Source organism: Dreissena polymorpha, chromosome 10, assembly GCF_020536995.1.
Source record: "Dreissena polymorpha isolate Duluth1 chromosome 10, UMN_Dpol_1.0, whole genome shotgun sequence".
Classification (NCBI taxonomy): domain Eukaryota; kingdom Metazoa; phylum Mollusca; class Bivalvia; order Myida; family Dreissenidae; genus Dreissena; species Dreissena polymorpha.
Window position 1 is genome coordinate 38,099,005 of NC_068364.1, and position 21,341 is coordinate 38,120,345.

Genomic DNA, 21,341 nt, shown 5'->3' on the forward strand with positions numbered 1-21,341 from the left:
TTTATAGACAAAAACACTTCTATTTGTCACAGAAACAATAACTGCTTTGTAAACATGCTTATATAATCCAACTTAATCCAACTTGTACGTTGATTCTGTCACATCACATTTACAGCAGTTACTCCCACACTGGGTATGTTCTCAAAACATTAAAGATTTTGAAAACTTACATTTATGTTGATTCAATTTGTGTCAAGTATTTACCTTCCACATCAGTCATCATAGAATTCTGCTAAACAGATATGAGTACTTAAGTGCAACGTTAGTGTTACCGATCGCCAAAGTCGCATTTGATGATTACAATTTCTGGTTGGGGATCATAAATAAGATTTTATTGAAATTGGCAATTGAAAAAATATGCCCTTTTTTCACATCAGTTTCTAAATTCCTGTTTTCGTGCCGTATAAATTGCCAGAAACATTGTTAATAAATATTCCGTACTTTAAAACAGCAATCGGTACCTACTTCCACATGAAATCTCCATAAACGCCACATGGGGTAATAATAGATAATCCACTGATAGGAGATAGCATGACGCGCATATCAAATATCAAAGCTACATAACACAGTCATGTATGCTGACACGGATGCATCATGAGAAATTCCCAGGTAACTTTCCAGTTGCCAAACTGTGATGTTCACAGTCCAATCGGTTAACGAGAACGCTTATGAGGGCGGGCTTAACTGGCGACTATTGATTTTGATTGAAGTCCGTCACTCACGAAGTAAGCGTCTATTGGTGATAGATTAACAAGGAATCACAGTTTTTCCATTTACGTAATATAAAACGGTAATTAAAACAGTACATTTAAGATGGCATCGGGCATTATAATCACACCTTTTTACTGCAAACAATTTCTGTAAAATTGCCTTAAACTATTGTTACTTATGAAAATATTTAAAGGAAAATGTTGCGCAATTAATTACTTATGGAGAGTGAAGACAAGGGCCGATAACAATTATATGCAGTAACAATTTAATTCCAGTACATGAATCTTTTATCATGTCTATTTATAAAACTTATTTACACGTTTTTTCTACAGCTACGTGATAGACATTGCTGCTAAAAGTCCATTTGTACACATCTACCGAATTAACCATTCACTGTACATGTATTAACCCTTGTTTTAATTTACACCAGTGCTCCAGCTAGGCCTAAATGGAAGGACGCCGTTCCCTGCCCTCCGAAGCCCCGCTCTGCCCTTCTGATGCACCCCCCTGCCCTTTATTAACCATACATGCCCAGATTGTCCGGGATTGTCCCGAAAATGAAGAACATGTCCTGCAGCCCCGGAAATCTGTCAACTTTCCCGATTTTATAAAATCCATATATACATTTACCTTATCTTAGGCTAAACTGCACCTCGAATCTGTGTTCCCACTAATCTGCTGCGTCTCCATGGCAATGCCTACCCGAATAGGTGACTACGCTACGTGTCAAAATTGTTCAATTAACAGGGGTCCTGTTATCATATCGATTGTCTCACATCTGCAGTCAAACTGAAAAGGTGGCATTTTTTAATGTGGTTGTTAATTAGCTTTAATATACTACATTATAATTTCCCTCTGTGTAAGGGCGAAGGAGTTGTTCATACATCTGAAGATTGGTGCGGTTGTGAATTAGTCATGTGTCAATAACCCCGTATCTATATCAGTCTATAGTGTCAGTGGCTTTGTTATACCAAGCACACTAATCGATCCTTATTGTGTACTCTTCCACCATAAAATTGTGGACAGTTACTTCAGAGACTTTTGATGAAAACATCGATGTTGTCCTCGTGGAAATTGTGCATTTCATGCATAATTCAGTTATATCAAAACATTTATTTTTTAGCAAGATTAAATTAAAAATAAGAACACGCAAACAATGTGTATCTTTATCGTCTTTAAGAAAATTAATTATTGAAACAATTACTGTAACGTATATAGTGTTTCATCCAGGCCGTTTTAGCGTGGCGCAGCGCCACGCCGCTTTTTTGAAGCGCCTCGCTGCCCCTTTCAAAGCAAATCAGCGCCACGCTGCCGATTTCAAAGGCCGCCGCCCTGTTTTCCGCCGTGCGCGACCTTATTGATAACATCTTAATTGCCTCTTAACCAAGCTTCTAAGCCGACTTTTATCAGCGAAGATTCGCGCGGTTGTGAATACGTCATGCGTGAATAACCATGTGTCAATATCAATCGATAATTTCAGTGGCTTTGTAACACCAATCGGTCCGGATACAATCGTGCACAGTTACATAGGAGACTTGATGAAAACCTCAATGTTATTCACGTGGAAATTGTGCATTTCATGCATAATTCAGTTATATCAAAACATTTATTTTTACGCGTAATTAAATTAAAAAAAACAACACCAGTTGCATCTGTAAAATATTGATTTGATTTCAATTTAATGCAAAACAGTTTTAAGTTAATAAAAATTAATTTAAAACAGGGCTTGCACTAAGGGGCGTACGGCCGTATATTAAGCCCGATAATTGTTTCCATACGCCGATTACAAAACCCCATGACGTCCACTGTACTTCCTGAAAATTGGCCATACGCCGAAAATAGCAACCCGTGACAAATTAAAGCTGTCGATTAAAATAACGCTCCGCCTCCTATCCAATACAATTGGCACAGGCTCATATTAAAGCTGTCGATTAAAATAACGCTCCGCCTCCTATCCAATACAATTGGCGCAGGCTCACAGTAGATGTGTGTTGATGAATTGTAGCAGACGACAATCTTAACACGTTTGCTGTTCACGGTTAGGCAGACCGCGCTTAATTGGAGCACATGTTTGTTTATTGTCACGATGTTTTGATTACAATAACGTGTGAATGTCGGCAAAGAAGTTGATACCCCGTCTTGGACCCTGTTTGGCCAAAAGTTGTTAATTGTTGTAACAGTAGTAGGCCTGCACCATTGGTTCAATTAAGAACATTATGACCCGTTTGTTACTTGTTACTTGTCAAAATATGTTAATTGGCAAACACATATATGAATTTTACAAAAATATTGAACTTGTACCATTCGTGTTTAGAATGTCGCAATGTACGCTTTCTGATTTTGGCATTCCACTTTCGACGAAACGTAAATTAGAAATTGATGCAAATTGCTTTGTAAGCAAAACAAGTTTATATCGGAGACCAATTAACGTGTATTGAATAAATTGACAGTGAACAAAAGACAGTACGGCGCCGTTCCTAGTTACACTTTTTGCGAAATAAAATGTACACAATACAACACGTGGTCATGAAAACAATGACATTACGCAGAACTTTCTGACTATTCAACAAAGTGTTAGTGTTTGTGAATCTCCATTTAAGATGCATATAAAGGACTTGTTTGTGCAATGTGTGTAACGTTTTAAATATAAATAATTGTTTAAGAGGGTAACTCATTTAACAGTATTCCAAGACTTCTTTGAAAAGCTATAGTTTGTATAAGATATATATCCTATGGTGTTTAATCTAGTTTTTTGTTACTACATGAAAATATAAAACACATAATAAAATATACATTCTGGATTTTGTTGGTTTAATTTTTCAACAATAAATCTCAAAACTAAACATACAATGTTTGTGTGTAACAAAGCTTGTTATTAAGTCACTATACAGATATATGTGTGCCCTTTTTATGGATGTCGCGCGCTAAAGTGCCCTTTTTTGAAATTTTGCACCACGCCCTTTTTCCTTCCTGTATAAAACACTAGTATACTAAGTAAACAAAATGCGAATCGCCTATTAGGCGGATATATTTTTATACTATTTTACGTTGCTAGGCACACCTGCCACTTACATCATTTCAACAAGATGGCGGACTTCAAAGAAATTACAGATAGAATAAACGATGGAGATCATACACTTAGAAAAGATTATTGAAATGCCTGTGATAATCAACGCTGCATAAAATCGTTTTAGATGCTAACAACATATTTATTAGTAATGTACTCTATTTACCATGTAAAAAAAATGCGTACCAAAAATGCATATATGTCTATATATGTATATATATATATATAGCGCTATATGTATACATGTCACGGAAAATCGGCAAATTTCCCGGAAAATTGAACTCAATGTCCCGGAATTGGTCTGAAAATGTATGGATGCTGGGAAATTTGTCGTCTGCTAAAATGCCGTCTGCTTAATTTTAAAAATAAGCATTTTCTTCGGTTTTTTTTTCAAAGAATACTATCAGAATAGCAAACAGTTTGGATCCTGATGAGACGCCACGTTCTGTGGCGTCTCATCTGGATCCAAACTGTTTGCAAAGGCCTTCAAAATTCTGTTCCAGCACTAAAAGAGTTAACAAAATTCTGCGCGTTGAAAGTGCCCTTTTGTCAAAAAGCCCGCCCTGCCCTTTAAGAATCCTAGCTGGAGCACTTGACACACATGGAAAGTGTTGCAAAAGACTAAAGTAAATCTAAACGTGCAATTGCAGGGCCCTCAATCTAGCAAATCTGCTGCCGAATTTCGGCGGCAGTCCCCCACCTGAAAAGTATATTTTTTTCCCCTTTTAGGGGGAAAAATTCCCCCTAAAAAAAAATAATTTTTTTTTTTTTTTTTTTAATAGAAAGATGTGTCTTATGATTATTATATCTCAATTCTATTTCAATTTAATCTTTTCAAACATACTAAATTATGAAAAATGCAATGAATATAGTGCAAACATGTACAAATGAAATAATGAGAGAGTAAGTAAAAAAATCCCCCAAAAAGGGAAACGCCGCAAAAATTCTCCCTCCTAAGGGCTGCGGACCCCTTCCCCCAAAGTAGTGTAAGGGCCCTGAATTGAGTTATACATGTAGTATTTAAGAATGAAAAATTTACATCGGAATTAAGGCACACAATTAGAAAGTATTGACCCATTTAAGCTATAGGAAAAAATGTGTCAATTCACGACTAATACATTGCAGTAGACTACATGTTTTTTTAGAAAGCCAAAAAACACCAGACTACATGTACATGTATTTTCTTTGACAAGTACATGTACGTTTGTATAAAATATTGGGGAGAGGAGGGGGGGGGGGCGAACAATTCTTGTCAAAGCATGAAAATGAATAAAAACGTAATGAAAATAAAAGAAATGAAGCATTTCATTTCAGAGGAAAAATATTTTATTTAAATGTGGTTTGCTTGATAATTCAATACAATGCTTGTTGATACCAATACATTTAGGGTAATACTTATGTTGTAATTAATTCTTTGTTAGTTTCACACAGTGACAAAAAGCGACAGGTACACTCATATATAAAGCAAGTTAGCTTATATGTGGGTCATCATCGCAGCGCTGAAATTTGGCTACTACTTTGTTTTCCTAAGCGCCAACCACACCTAAGTGGAAACAGCATAATTAAGTTTCTTTTCTTTTAAATTGAACTGAAATTGAAAGAGGTCACAATGCACTTTTACAGCCCCTCCTTCCTAATATTGTTTAGTCTGGCCCAATCCATATATGTTTCTCTGAAAAAATTGGCAAATGAAGACATTTTGAAAAAATTAAACTTAAATTTTCATGTAAATGGATTTTTGCTAAGAAGGGATTTCCTTTAAACGAAGAATGCAATAATAGCAGAAAGTGTTGTCACTGATTAGCCTGTGTAGACGGCACTGGCAAATCCGGGATGACACTTAACGACTATGCATTAAGACCAGTTTTTATTGTGAATTTAATTTTTACAGGAAAAGCTTGGCAAGATGAAGGGCAAGGCCTCTAAACGCTCGGATGGCAGTTTTTCTGACAGCTCAAACAGTATAGCGCGCCAGGTATGTCAGCATGCGAACCCAGCGATAGAAATTATTGGTGGGCCGTTAGCCCAGGGCCTGAAGATTAAGGCATGTGCAAGTCTATTAAATTAGTTAATATTCGGACAAGGCAGCTAGCTTTAAGGAAAGCTTGAACCATTTTCCCAACAGTTTATTAGTTGATTTCTAAAAAGACTCATTTAAGGGCATTAAGCATTGAGCCATGTCATCAAATTTGTCTAAAAAAATTTTCTTTAAGTTAGCAATGCATAATAATGACGTGTGATTGGTTCCGGGCTCCGTATTCTTTGCCTGGGCAACCAAAGTTTTAAAGATATTTGCCAGTATGGGCAACCTACTGTAAAAAGTTAGTTTCTATCCCTGGGCTCTGCTTGATTGTTTCTAATCCAATTGAATTCCAAGCGGCAAGACTTAGTTTTTATCACTTTTTTTCAGGGTTTTGTAAAAGGGCATGGCTTTATCTATTTCTAGTGAGGTTTTTAAAATTGGCTGGTGTTATCAATTCAGTCAGGCATGCAAGAATTTAGTTTTTATGCCCCCGGATCGAATGATCGGGGATTTATTGTTTTGGCCTGTCTGTTTGTTATTGTATATGGCAGTCTGTCCCAAAACTTCAACCTTGGTCATAACTTTTGCAATATTGATGATAGCACATTTTGAGTGGTGAAAGGTCAAGGTCATTCTTCAAGGTCAAAGGTCAAATATATGGCTTCAAAGCGGCGCAGTAGGGGGCATTGTTTTTCACAAACACAGCCCTTGTTTTTTAGCTCGGCTGTTATTCGGAGAAAACCCGAGGTATTGTCATAGCCACCTCATCGTCCGCTGTCGTGCTAAAATCTAAACATTTTGTTAAGGTTTTGAACATTGGCTCTAAAATCAAAGTGCTTCCACCTACAACTTTGAAACTGCATATGTAGCTGCACCTTGATGAGTTCTACATGCCACACCCATTTTGGGGTCACTAGGTCAAAGGTCAAGGTCACTGTGACCTTTAAATACAATCTGACAAGCTCTCATTTATTCAAACCCATTATGCAGTGCTCTTGTTCTTACTTTGCTTGAGAAAAGAACATGAACTCTGTCTCGTAGGGGAAAGGGACAGGGCTGTTGTCTTTGCTCAGAAATAGTGCAGGTGTTTTGTGAGTTTGTTTTTAAAGGAACAGGTCTTTTTCTGGGTTGGGGAAAGGGACGGAGCTTTTGTCTGTGCTCAAGAAAGGCACAGGGTTTTTGTGAGGGTTTTTGAAAGTAACAGGGCTTTTGCTGGGTTGTGGGAACGAGACATGGCTTTTTGCCAGGGTTTTGTAAAGGAATCCTTCTTTCTGTCAGACTTTTGGAAAGGACAAAGTATTCTGTCATGGTATGGAAAAGTCAGCATAAAAAAATGTGATGCTTTATATAACAAATTATATAACTTTCTGCTTTAGTTTCCAGTTATGTAAAACAAAAAATCAATACATTTTGATTTGAGTTTTATTTAAGTGTATTGTATGATAACTAACATATTAACTTGTCTTTGTTTGTGATGGAGCATTTGTGATTGCACTTTTCAATAGCATACATGTACCTGAAACTGAATGCCAGGAGTGTTGGTTTTGGCTTGTTCAGTATAATGATTTAACACCCAATAATTGTTTGTTTGATCTTGAGAATTTAGGACATGCCATAAAATTGCTTGTGAAAATGTTTGCAGATTATGATCTTGCTGGTATGGGATCAAATATTCTGTTTGTGTCCTACAAATAATATGTGAGTCAAGATATGTGAAAACTGGGCTTAATGCAATCTGCGCAGGCTAATTAGAGATGACACTTTCTGCACTTACTTATAATCTGGCCGTGGCGTAGCCGCGTATTATGTTTGTGCCGCTTTGGCTGTACTGTATGTGAGTCGAGTTCTGGGAAATCTGGGCTAAATTCAGTCTGCACAGGATAATAAGGAACGACACTTTCTGCACAAACTTGATTTTCTCTAACAAGAGACATCTTGGAGATTTAAAACGAATAAAAGTGATATGTCATCCCTGATAAGCCTTTGCAGAGTGCACAGGCTAATCTAAGACGACACTGTATGCAGTCTACGCACATGCATTAAGCCCTGTTTTTCCAGAACAAGGTTCAAATGCTAAAGAAGTAAATTCAGAGCAACAAAATAATGCAACTGTTTGTTTGAATGTCGTATTCTGATACATGTGTGTCCTTTTAAGTGAATGGTGCATGAATTCATTACTGATGTTAAAGAGTTAATCATAAGACAAGAATCTTAATCAGAGTTGTTCACTTACAATTTTTTAGACTAATTAATGTCTGTTATTTGCTGAAAACATTATTGTCTTGTGTTTGCTACATGGAATTTATGTTTTCTATGTACTGATATATACAAAAGAACATACACAAGTGGCCTCGTAATATACAAATGTAAACTACCCTTGGAAAATGTGCAGCCTCGTGGGTAAATACAGGTATTAATGAATTTACAGTTTATTGTGAGTGTTACAAACTGAAGGCAAAATTAAAGGGGGGCGAGGGGTATCTTACATGTAATTCTCTAAATCCACAAAATTTTGCCATGTTACTGTTAAGTGGAGTATGTAACCATCTATCCAATCAATTATCAATTTAGAAAGGTCAAGCATCAAAATGTGGGCACTCATTAATAAATAATTAAATAATTCCTTTTACAATATAAACATGGCATGGCCGTCTGGGAAATCGTGGCTAATTATTCATGTGCAGTTACGACAAAAGCAATAATTGGGGATGAATATTGCATTATGGTTACATGCCACCAATATTGTGTTTATTGTTACATACTGCCCTCTGCAATTATTGCCAAACAAATTCCAAAATCATCATTGGATAAATCGGCTTTGTCAGGGTGGTTCACAATTTATAAGTGTGTGTATTTGAAAGTTTCCTTTCAATTAGTTCATGACAAAAATGAAATGGGCCATAATTTGTGACTTACCCTATACACGTGTTAGAAACACAAGACTGCATAGTAAATTATTTTAAATTATAGGCACGTTATGTTTTGAATATAGACGGAATTTAACACGTCATTTGTGTTGCTTTGTATTTTACACTAAGTATTATGGCTTGAACATTTATGAAGATAAGTTGTAAAATGTAAAGGTTTGGATATTTCCAATTAAGTGAAGATGAGGACATTTAATCATGAAATTGGATAAAGTTTGAGTGTCTAAAAATTAAAAGGTTTCCTTTCCACAAATGGCTGCGAATATTGCAAGTTTTGATTAGAGATCATCGTCCGTAAATAGACTTATAAAATTAGTGAAATGCACAGTTTGTAACACCCACCAGTGAAGATTTAAGGATTTATTCAAATTTGATTGTCCAGATGACATCAATGAACATTGAATCTTTCTTTGATCTGGTAAGTGGTTATGTATTTTTAAGTGGTTATGCATTACAAAATGGTTTTGCATTTTTAAGTTGTTGCGCATTTTCAGCGGTTATGCTTTTTTTTAGCTGTTATGCATTTTTTTAGTGATGATGCTTTATACAAGTTGGGCTGGAACTGCTTGATCAAATAAACATTGTATTTACTTTTGAAAACTGGAAGTCTTACCTTTATGGCCTCTGATTTAGGATGTTTTGATTATGATAGTGAAAAAGTATTTATCATAATGCCACAATTAATATTCATTGTTCCCCTCCCACGACCCATGCTAAATGAAGATGGGTAGGTAGGAGAAGAAAATTATTTATAATAATTGTTATTTAATTTCAATTCAACTTGCAGTACTTACATTCTAATGATCTATAGACCACTAAATAATCATGGGAGGGGACTTAAGGTTTACCCACCATCTTTCATGTCTGTCTGTACGTCTGTCCGTATTTATTATGATTGGAAGCAGCATAGTTAAGAAACTCACATGGTACAAAGTTTACCATCTTAACAAATTTCATCAAAGACTTTCACTGTCCTTTTTTTTAGTCATGATTTTCAAATAATGAAATCTAAGTTTAAGGTCACAAGGACATTTTTGAAAGATAGAATGGGGGCATACATATCTTGTTTCAACAGAAAATTATTAACAGTTACTGTAGATAATATATTCTTTAGGGAGACAACTTGTCTTCTGTTTATCATCAACTGACATGGAGTTATCTTCCTTAGATTTGTACTCTTTGTTTTCTAGATTTTTCTACCTCTATTAGATTCAGGGTTTTTTTCCCACTTTTTGGGAAGATAGCCCGTGGCTTTGGAATTGGGAATTTTATCGGCATTTTCATGAAATTGGGAAAATAAATTCATTAGCCTTTTTTTCCACACGAAAAGTCCACTGATTAGGGAAATACTAAATTTGATTTAACTCTTTATAATCATTCAAATCAAAAGAAAAAAATCATATAATACTTTGTTAGATGTAATTGAATTAAAATTGACATAAAATACACATAAGACTTATTTAAAAAAAAAAAAAAAAAATTATTTTTATTTTTTTTTGCAATTGGGAATTTTTTGCCACATTTTGGGAAAAAAGTATACTTTTTGGGATTGGGAACATAGCCGAATTTCGGCTATAAAATCGGGCCAAAAAAAACCCTGAGATTATCAACACATGTTTTGCTGAGTATTCAGTTGTACATTTATTGCAACACATTACTACTATGAGTAATATGAAGAACAATATTTTAAGCATCTAAGGCTGTAAATACATAATTTTATCTAAACTTTCAATTTAAAGCATTAATTTTTTAGTACTTCTAAATGTCATTAGGTTAGACAATTTCTGATATATGGTATTGACCAAAGCACATTGACAATGGGATTTATGAATTCAGCACATCTACTTTTATGTAGGTCTATCAAACAATGTGCAGAGTGTACCAGTGTTTTTACAGTTCTGGGCATTTTTATGGTTTTAACTCTTTCAGTGCTGGAACCGAATTTTAAAGGCCTTTGCAAACAGTTTGGATCCTGATCAGACGCCACAAAATGTGGCGTCTGATCAGGATCCAAACTGTTTGCTATTCTGATAGTATTCTTTGAAAAAAAAAAATCGAAGAAAATGCTAATTTTAAAAATTCAGCAGACAACATTTTAGAAGATGACAAATTGCCCAGCATGCAAAGGGTTAACAATCAAATCTCTTCTCAAGGTCAATACTGCAAAATGCTGTGTTGCATGTGCAGAACTGTATAACAAGAACCTACCTATTTTTGTGTGTTGTAAATGTGGGGAAAAAAGGTAGGCAAAACTACTAGTAGGTTGAAAATCATTGCTGTGAAGCTTTGCCGTCAATTTTTAACAAAACGATGCAATACAAATTGTATCATATTGAAAACACGGTGCTTGGTGTCATGTTTATAGCATCTTTAGGCTATGTTAATCAATTTTTACTTTTTTTAGTGAGGCTGTATTCGGAGAAAACCCGTGCTATTGTCATAGCCAGCTCGTCCGCCGTAGGCGTTGTGCTAAAACCTTAACATTGGCTCTAAAATCAAAGTGCTTCCACCTACAACTTTGAAACTTCATATGTAGATGCACCTTGATGAGTTCTACATGCCACACCCACTTTTGGGTCACTAGGTCAAAGGTCAAGGTCACTGACCTCTAATATAAAACTTTAACAAAAACCTAAACATTGCCTCTAAAATCAAAGTGCTTCCACATACAACTTTGAAACTTCATACGTAGATGCACCTTGATGAGTTCTACACGCCACACCCATTTAGGGTCACAAGGGCAAAGGTCAAGGTCACTGTGACCTCTAAAAAAACATATCTGACAAGCTTTCGCAGCCTAGCGTGGCACCCGTTATGCGGTGCTCTTGTTTGAAAAAATACTCAACATTGATAAAGAACAGAATAGACCATATACAGTTTCAACATTTGATCCATGTGGTGGGCAAACTGGGCGTTACTGCCAGATTAGCCTGTGCAGTCTGCACACACTCATAAGGGATGACATATCCAGCTTTTATGGAATTTGTATCTTCTGAACAAAAATCCAGTCTAGACAAAAAGTGTCAGGGCCCTCAATCTATCAAATCTGTCGTGTCTCATGATTATTATATCTTAATTCTATTTCAATTCAATCTTGTCAAACATACTAAATTATGAAAAAAAGAAATGAATATAGTGCAAACATGTACAAATGTAATAATGAGAGAGAAAATAAAAAAAATCCCCCCAAAAGCGAAACGCCGCGAAAATTCACCCTCATGAGGGTAGTGACCCGCTTCCCCTAAAATGGATTGAGGGCCCTGAGTGTCATCTTTGATTAGCTGTGCCTGATCCTGAAGCGAGGTATTTTATCTGAGTAGTTTTTCTACAGTTACAGGGCCTCCCTGTATTATCTCACTCAGGCAAGATTATAGTGTAAAATAACTGAATAAAAATGACTGAACAGTTATCAGTGGTGTGTATCATTCTTCAATAAACAATGATATTTTTTTCACCATTTTGGCAATGGGGAAGGGTCCCTTTGGATTGGGAAAAATCGCCGCCTTATGACCATTTTGGATATTGGGAAATTAGTGTTGTTGTTGTTTTGCTAAGGAATGCTTCAAAATTGAGAATTAAAGTGCTTTCATTATTATATTTACTTAAAAGTTTGAATTAGTTTTATTGTTTTCGGGAAACCTTCAATTGGAAATTTTGGGAGGGGGGGGGGGGAATTAATACTGGGAATAGGGCCAAATACCGGACCCAATTTTGTACAAGCAAAAAAAACTGGGTAGGGTTTACTAAAATAATGAACAAAAAACACCATAAATTTTCCCAATTCATTAAAGGGACCCGACCCCATTTCCAAAATGGTGAAAAACAACACTGTCATATTATCGTGAAATAGTTCTCTTTAATTTTTTTTACCTGTCATGCAACCAATAAATTCAACCAAGAAACAGTGAAATCTGTGCCTGTTTTCAGTGGCACACATCAGCATATGCATTATAATTTATCACATCTCCAAATTAACCTTCAGTGGATGGGAATATTGTTTAGTTTCCTTTTTATTACAACTCAAAATTAATCACAGGAGGGTATAAATTGTTGGGTTTCCTGATCGCACTGCACTGCAGATAAGCCGGAGGCTTTCATAATTCATTACAAATTGTTCCCTCTTTACCTGACTGATGAACCAATTGGCTTTTTTATGACCGTTTTATGTGCCAGTTGTTTGGGTATGGACTGTTTCCATTAACTCTTTCAGTGCTGGAACCGAATTTTGAAGGCCTTTGCAAACAGTTTGGATCAAGATGAGACGCCACAGAACGTGGCTTGGCGTCTCATCAGGATCCAAACTGTTTGCTATTCTGATAGTATTCTTTGAAAAAAAATCTAAGAAAATGCTAATTTTAGAAATTCAGCAGACGACATTTTAGCAGACTACAAATTTCCCAGCATGCAAAGGGTTAAGAATGCAGAGGAGTGTTCTACCTTCACAATGAGGACTGATTGTTGGAGATTTTCCAAGATCTGTCGGAAATAGACAGGCTTCCTGCTTGGTCTTCTGCTCTTTTCTTTCTGTTTGTCGATCGATGTGATGCAGTGCTCCAGCTAGGATTTGAAAAGGGCAGGGGGGCTTTTTTGTAAAGAGGGTATTTGGACGCACAGTATTTTGTCAAAAGGGCACTTTCGAGCGCGCTGGCGTTTCTGGATTGCTTCCTCTTGCATGTTAATTTATATGTTATTAATGATTGTTAGAATATATTATTCCCATTATTTTATTAAACAATTAAAATATACTGTCTACAATGAGGAATAAATAAACTACAATGTGTTGTAATAAGAGATTTATTAATTATCATATGTAAAAAAAACTATTTTTTATTTTATTTTTTTGGAAGGGCAGGGCGGAGGTTCAGGAGGGCATGGTGGGGCGCCCTTCAATTTAGGCCTAGCTGGAGCACTGTGATGTGAATGGATTTCAGTTGATTTGGGTTTGAAATCTGAAAACAGTTTCAGTTACTAGTCTAGTAGTAAATCAAGAATAAATTTAGTGAAAGAGTATTGTTCATTGAGTTTGAAATGCTTAAAGGTAATTTAGTTTTAGTTACAAAATCAATTAAATGCCTGAGTTATGGCCCTTGAATCACCAAAATTTACACTTCAAGCAATTAACACCATTTCCTTTCTTAGTCTGCATCCAATCTTCACCAAACTGTTTGAATATGTACATACATGATTTACTTAAAAAAAGGGATTCCCGTGCACTGTTGCCAAATTGAGTGGACAACCAGTTGCCTGGTGGGTGTTAATTGGTTGATGGTTTGGTAGGGAACTGGCAACAGTTCAAGGCTTCTTTCCTATTGTCAGGTGTTCATGATCCGAGTTTTCACAATTTTAAGCAGTTTGCAACTGAAATTTTTACAATTTTGAATAGTTTGCGACTCATTTTTACACAATTGTGAACAATTGGTAGCTTTATTTCTGAAATTGAGGGGACATAGATAGGGTAAAGAATCCATGCGGCCTAATTACTGCTTTACCACTTTGAAACATATTTTAACCCTTTACCACTTAGAAACGTATTTTGCCCTTTACCACTTAGATTTACGCAATTTAACCCTTTACCACTTAGAAACTCATATTGACACAATTGTAGTCCCTCAAAAAGTTAAATGTTATTAAAGACTTTTCTTACTAAATTCAAGTTTAAAGGCTCCATTATCAACCCCTAGATACTGATGAGCAGCAAACAGCATACAACTCGCAGGCTGTTATGGTTTTATGCTGTTTGCACAAGCCATTTTCACTTTGCTTCTGAGTGGGAAAGGGTAAGACAAGTAACTCAGTAGTCAATGTTACTTAATTCAGGCTGGTGCATTATGGGGAACTAGCAAATTACTGCCATATGCGTGTTAGCCTATGCGTGTTAGCCTGGTGCCGGAGAACTGGCCGTATACCTGCACTATTCATGCTAGTCTTTTTATTTTGTTTAGTTCCTGGTTACTGTTGATTGGTTGACTGCCTGATGGTGAAAGGATTTACTATTTACTGCCTTATTAAAATATGTACACATTTGCCCCTCAGACATGCATTTTGACCAATTTGTAGTATATTAGCAAATCAAACTAAATTAAAGACCTTTCTTTATCGATTCACATTTTAAAGGCTTTATTTCCAACCCCTTAGATACTGATGAGCAGCAAACAGCATACACCCTGAATTACTCACAGGCTGTTCTGGTTTTCGTTGGTTGCATATAGCTATTTTCACTTTGCTTCTGAGTGGAAAAAGAGTTAAATCAGTCTGGTAACCAGTCTATCTACCTTTACAGAATTTCTGTGAATGTTTTTAGTTGAAAATGAAGGATTGCACAGGATTTACCTGTTAATGTACCTGGTGCTGTGGTGTGTGTGTGTTTTTTTTTCTGCCCTTCCATTTGTACATTGTTCAGTGGTGATGGAATTATGAGGTTCTAACAGTGATTTGGATTTAATTCTGTGCATTAAAAAGATGGTGTATGTTATGGAAGCTGCATGTGTGTTTTGGGGTGCAGATAGTTTGTGGATATTTATCATATTGAAATGAAGAATTAGCTGGATTGTGTGTTTAAATATCTGCATGTTGAAAATGGTTTCTTTTGTGCACTTGTTTCATTGTTTTTTAGCTCCTGTGATTCATCTAGTATGGACTTACATTCATAGCCAAAATAATTTGCAGTTTTCACAAGTTAGTTCATTCATACCTTCAAGTAAGATGATAATGTTTTATCAGAAAGTGAACGATACTGTAATAAAATGGAATCATCATTTCTTTAATGAATATAATTTAATTAAAATGTGTACAGTTTGTAAGTATTGGTTTGATGGGCTAATGCTGTATGGTATCTAAAGACTAAAATGTTTATTTACATGTATAACTAAGATTCAAGGCTTTATAATGTTTAAGTATATTTATATATTCAAGTGGGCAATTTCTAACGCTTTTCAGCTGAGTTTTTCCTGATAAATTTTCATTTAAATGTTTAGTAAAGATTTTACGCTTTATATATTTATAGTATATAAAGTATGTTCGTGTGCTCAATTTTCAACCTTTTCAGGTCATTTCCACGTTATTTTTGCAAAGCTAATTTAAAAAAAGAGCAAGTTTTTAACTTTGCTAGATCTATTTGAATTTGTAGTTTTAAATGACTTAACAGTATTTTGCTGTGATAATTATGTGCATCTATTAGTTTAGTACAGAATGTTGTTGTTGCTGATGGTACAAACATAATTTTGTCCTGTGTCATGATTGGAGTTCTGTCCAGAATAAGTTTTTTTTCACCATTTGGGGAATGAGGCCGGGTCCCTTTGTATTGGGAAAATTTGCTGCGTTTTGACTAAAATTTGGAAATTTAAGTGTTGTAACATTGTCGTTTTGCTAAAAATGCTTCAAAATTGAGAATACGGTGTTTTCAGTAATATATTTACTAAGGTTGAACTTATATGGATGGAGATGAACAAAATATTGAGATCTAAAAAAAAATAATCTTTTTTTGGGATAATCTTCAATTGGGAATTTTTAGCTCTGATTTGGGAAAAAATATACTCTTTTCCGGCGGATTACCGGACCCGATTTTGAATGAAAAAAACCAGTGTAAACCGTCGACGGTTTATTGCGCATATTTTTGGGCAGATAGTTCGTGGATATTTATTGGCAAATGATGGAACATTATTGATATGATTATAACTAACATTATTCCAATTGTTTATGAGTGCATGTTTAACTGCATTTTTAAAATCTATATTACAAAATGCTACGGAATGCTATGGCTGTATAGTAAACTCATGAAACAAATTATTGAGTTTATTGGAAAAGTTTGGCATCTGTTTTGGGAAATGTTTATGCCCCCGAAGGTCACGGCATATAGTGATTGCATTTCCGTCTGTCTGTCAGTCTGTCCGTCACTTTTGCGTTTAGGTTTCGAAAAATGCTCACAACTTATATGTCGCTTCAGATGTAACCTTCATATTTGGTATGCATGTTTATATGGACAAGGCCTTTCCATACACACAAAAGTTTTGACCCCTTTGATATTGACCTTGAACTTCGGGTCCGCGTTAAGGTTTCGAACTGTGCGTTTAGGTCTCGAAAAAGCGTTTTTCAGGGGCATATGTCTTCCGTTGGAGACAGCTCTTGTTGGGATTTTTTTTGCCATTAGTAAGGGAAACAGCCTGTGTTAGGCTGTAAATTTTGACCCAAAAATCACTATATCAACTTTATATGGCCTGAATTTGAGTAAAAATCCTCATTACTACTAGATAAAAAGCTAGAAATGTTTGTTTTGGAATTGGTACAAGTCTTGATTATAAGCATTTACATAGAAAAACTGCAGATTATGAGAGCCGATGGTTCTTGGCATGGACATATGTTCCCCATTAGTGGTGCATATGTGGAGAACTACTGTTTTGTTGTCTGCAGCCTCAGGATAATAACAGCTTCTAATCTTAACCCTTAATTTCCCACTCAGAAGCATTAAGTGGAAATGGCTATGTGCAAACAGCATATCAAAGCACTGAAGGCAATGAAGTTGTTTGCTTTTGTGATTAACCCTTTCCCACTCAGAGGTAAAGTAAACATGGCTATAATTATGCAAACAGCATATAACCAGAACAGCCTGACTTGCAGACTGTTCAGGTTTTATACTGTTTGCTGCTCATCAGTATCAAAGGATTTGAAATGAAGCCTGTTAAATGTGAATCTAGTAAGAGAGGTCTTTAGTTAAATTTTAACTTAAAATTGGCTTAACCCTTTCCCACTCAGAGGCAAAGTGAAAATGGCTATGTGCAAATATCATAAAACCAGAACAGCCTGCGATTGACTCTAACTCGCAGACTGTTCAGGCTTTATACTGTTTGCTGCTTATCAGTATCTAAGGGTTGGAGATGAAGCCTTTAAAACTTGAATTTGGCAAGAAAGATCTTTAATTAAATTGAACTTTCTAAGAGACTACAAATGTGTCAAAATACATTTCTAAGTGGCAAAGGGTTACGTCAATATTCTGACTCAACTTTGAGTTTTTTTCTCAATTCAAACTAATCTAAACTAAGTTTTACTACCTTTGGCTCAAGGACAAGACATTTCTTAAAATCAAACTAAGTCGTAATACCCAAGTCTTTAGGACTACATATTTCTTAAAATCAAACTAAGTCGTAATACCCAAGTCTTTAGGACTACATATTTCTTAAAATCTAACTAAGTCTTAATACCTACATGTAAGGCTCATGGGCGGGACATTTCTTGAAATCAAACTAAAGTCCTAACTATTTCTGTTGTCAAAGGACTAAAAAATCTGTTAATTATCAAACTAAGTTTTAACTACTGAGGTTACATTAGACTAGAAAATATAGGTTAATAGGTTACAGGAGTTAAGGAAAGAGTTAATAAATCTAAGATTTGACCTCAAATCAAACATTTTTTTTTAGAACATAAAATCTGCGATTTGATCTTAAACTACTTGTTTGTTGCTAAATGTTCAATAATTTTTAGCATAACAAGATTATGTTAGACTCGACCTAAATAAAATGGTATAGATGAAATAGCTAATTTAGCATGTACTAACTTGTTTTTTGCATAATAACACCGTTTGCAGTGGAATAACACTAATTAACAATTTGCATGTTTTAGAGTCAAATATCCCATTGAGAACTACTGGTAAACTAACTTTCCTTGAAATACTAATTCTGATTTTTATATTAATAATTATTCTGTACTAGCATCTATCTGTAATTTAAACTTGATTTTACAGACCTGTGATGATTTGATTATTTAGTTTGTATGAAATTTTGGCTGATTAAATACATTATTGAATTAAAATAAAAGATAAAAATAATATATTTCAAACTCATTTTTCAAATGGATTAATAATAATAAATAATATTAATATATATGTAATTCTATCAATCTGACTATAGTTATATTAAGAATGAAATAATTTGTACAATTTTTTTTTTTAGATTTGGACTGGACCATTGGATATTTAAGACTGTAAAAAAAACACCTATGAATAAAAGTGCATCTTAAGAACTGTTTTGAAATGAAACCAATGAAATTCAAAAACTTCACAAAGTTATGGTACGCTGTCTCGTATATAAAGCCTGGAGTGGGAAATAACATACATTTTATGTGCATACTGTGTCGTGATTATTTATGATTAAAGTATTGTGCGGGTGCATGATTTAAGTGCATTCATTTTTAAATTGCAAGAAAAAAAGGTGTATGTTAAAAATAACAACACGTTTCGCCTTGATTTTCATAACTGTGTAAGTGGAGCGGACTCCTTAGGTCTAAGGAACATTTAAGTTTAGTGGAATATATAACGCTTTATACGTTAACAATGGCAAGGAATAAACCAAACTATGCACGGAACAAAAAAACTGGCAACAAGGGCAAAATGCCGCAGTACAATTTGAAGTATGGGCCCGAAGCAGATGATGAAGACAACTATGAAGTAAGTATTCCCCTTTTGTAAACCTAAATGTGGGCCGACAATTTTAAGATTACCGTATCAATTTTGCGTTTTCAAATATTTGAAAATAATTAAGAATCGAAAATAACTTGATTTCTGTGCAAAATGAAATTGATTAAGACTGCAATGCAAAATGTAATTGATTAAAAACGCAATTCAAAATGTTTTGGATTAAGAATGCAATGCAAAATGTTATTGATTAAAAATACAATGTAAAATGTTATTGATTAAGAATGCAATTAATGCACAATGTAATTGATTAAGACTGCAATTCTAAATGCAATTGATTAAGAATGCAATGCAAAATGAAATTGATTAAGAATGCAATGTAATCTGTAATTGATTAGGAATGCAACCCAATCAAAAGATGGCACTATTTTGTTTTGATAAAGTGTCCGGAAGTCAATAAGTAGACCTCTAAGTCAATTAGTAGACTACTACAAGTAAATTAGTAGACCACTAATTAAGTCAATTAATAGACTACTGCCAAGTAAATTAGTAGACCACTTAGTCAATTAATAGACTACTGCAAGTAAATTAGTAGACCACTGAGTCAATTTAAATAGACTACTGCAAGTAAATGAGTAGACCACTAAGTCAATTAATAGACTACTGCAAGTAAATTAGTAGACCACTAAGTCAATTAAAGTTGACTACTGCAAGTAAATAGGTAGACCACTAAGTCAATTAATAGACCACTGGAAGTACATTAGTAGACCACTAAGTCAAAAGAGACCACCTTAGTTTTGACAAGTTCTCATCTGTTCTTGATTTTAATTTCCCAAAATATTTTAGGCCTGTTCAATTCTAAACAAAATAGCTCTTGGAATTGATAAATTTTCCAAAATGACAAAAAGACGTTAAGGCTACTCAAAATAAACGAATATTTCATAAAATATTTTTTTTAAATAAAGTAAATCTATAAGCAATCAGTGTCCTAATAGCAATAGCCAATGCTTGATGTGGTCTGGTAACATAGATTAAACGATGTTGATTAATCTCCGTATGGTGAAGAAAATAGTGAAACAGCCCTTGTTTGTTGACAACATCCCTTATTGAAATTAATTTGATATCTGTCAATACCGTATGTTCCCTAATAACCACTTGTAGCGGCATTACAATATCTTACGGTAGGTGATTGAAATGAATTCAGGGCTCTGCCTACATTCAGATTTGAGGGAGAAGTGATTTCTTCCTCAGCTGAAATTAGGTAGAAGTGAGTCAACTTAAAGGAAAAGTGGCAATAGTTAAATAGCACAAGGCATCATCTATGAACAATGCCAAGAAGTCTTATGGCTCCTGATTGTCCATTTTAATGTTGCATGGCCTGGCCATGGGGACACAAATGGCAGAGACTCCTTTGTGAAGCTATTCTCCCATTTTCTTGATTTGAATTGGTCAATTTTTGCTCAATGTATATCATCGAAAGGAGTAGAAGTCACTTCCCTTTAATGACATTAAAGGGAGAAGTTTATATGTCCAGGGAGAAGCTAATGTTCCGCGTGTCCCTCATGGCTGAGTCCTTGGAATTTAATAATGGCATTCTGTTATATTATGTTACATTTATAACATTTTAATTTGTGTAGCTATTTATAAAAAAATGTCAGGCAGCAGGGCCCTCAATCTGCCAAATTCACGGCCGAAATTCGGTCGCATTCCCCCACCTGAAAGGATACTTTTTTCCCCCCTTTTTTTTTTTTTTTTTTTTTAAAGATAGATGTGTCTCATGATTAATATATCTCAATTCTATTTTAATTTAATCTTGTCAAACATACTTAATTATGAAAAAAGCAATGAATATAGTGCAAACATGTACAAATGTAACAATTAGAGAGTAAGTTAAAAAAAAAAGGGGGAAACGCATCGAAAATTCCCCCTGCTATGGGTAGCGACCCGCTTCCCCTATAATGGATTGAGGGCCCTGGGCAGTTTTACATTAAGCATTTATTTGCATTGAGGGTTTTGGCTAAATTATGCGTTGATTGTGATTTGAAGTTTATATATTTAAAAAAAAAAGTACAGTGTGTTTATTAGGGAATATACGGTCATTTTAATTTTGACAGGGAACTAGAATTGTAAGAATAAAATGTCATATTTGTTGTCAAATAAACCCATTTGCGATCCTTCTTGTATGCCTGTCAATATGTGGAAGCTAGGGGT

At 34.9% G+C, this 21,341-nt stretch overlaps 1 protein-coding gene across 6 annotated transcripts in view; it reads left to right on the top strand.

The window, feature by feature from the left end:
- LOC127847177 (voltage-dependent L-type calcium channel subunit beta-1-like) overlaps positions 1 to 21,341 on the top strand; it is a 151,288-nt gene that overhangs the window by 72,065 nt on the left and 57,882 nt on the right. For 4 of the 6 annotated variants that reach the window (XM_052378896.1, XM_052378899.1, XM_052378895.1 and 1 more), the window contains exons 2-3: positions 5,670 to 5,753; positions 18,670 to 19,163. In XM_052378896.1, the coding sequence (XP_052234856.1) occupies positions 19,050 to 19,163 (114 nt within the window). In that variant the 5' untranslated portion in view covers positions 5,670 to 5,753; positions 18,670 to 19,049. The remainder of the gene's footprint in view (positions 1 to 5,669; positions 5,754 to 18,669; positions 19,164 to 21,341) is intronic. The other 2 variants (XM_052378901.1, XM_052378900.1) reach the window with 1 other exon arrangement.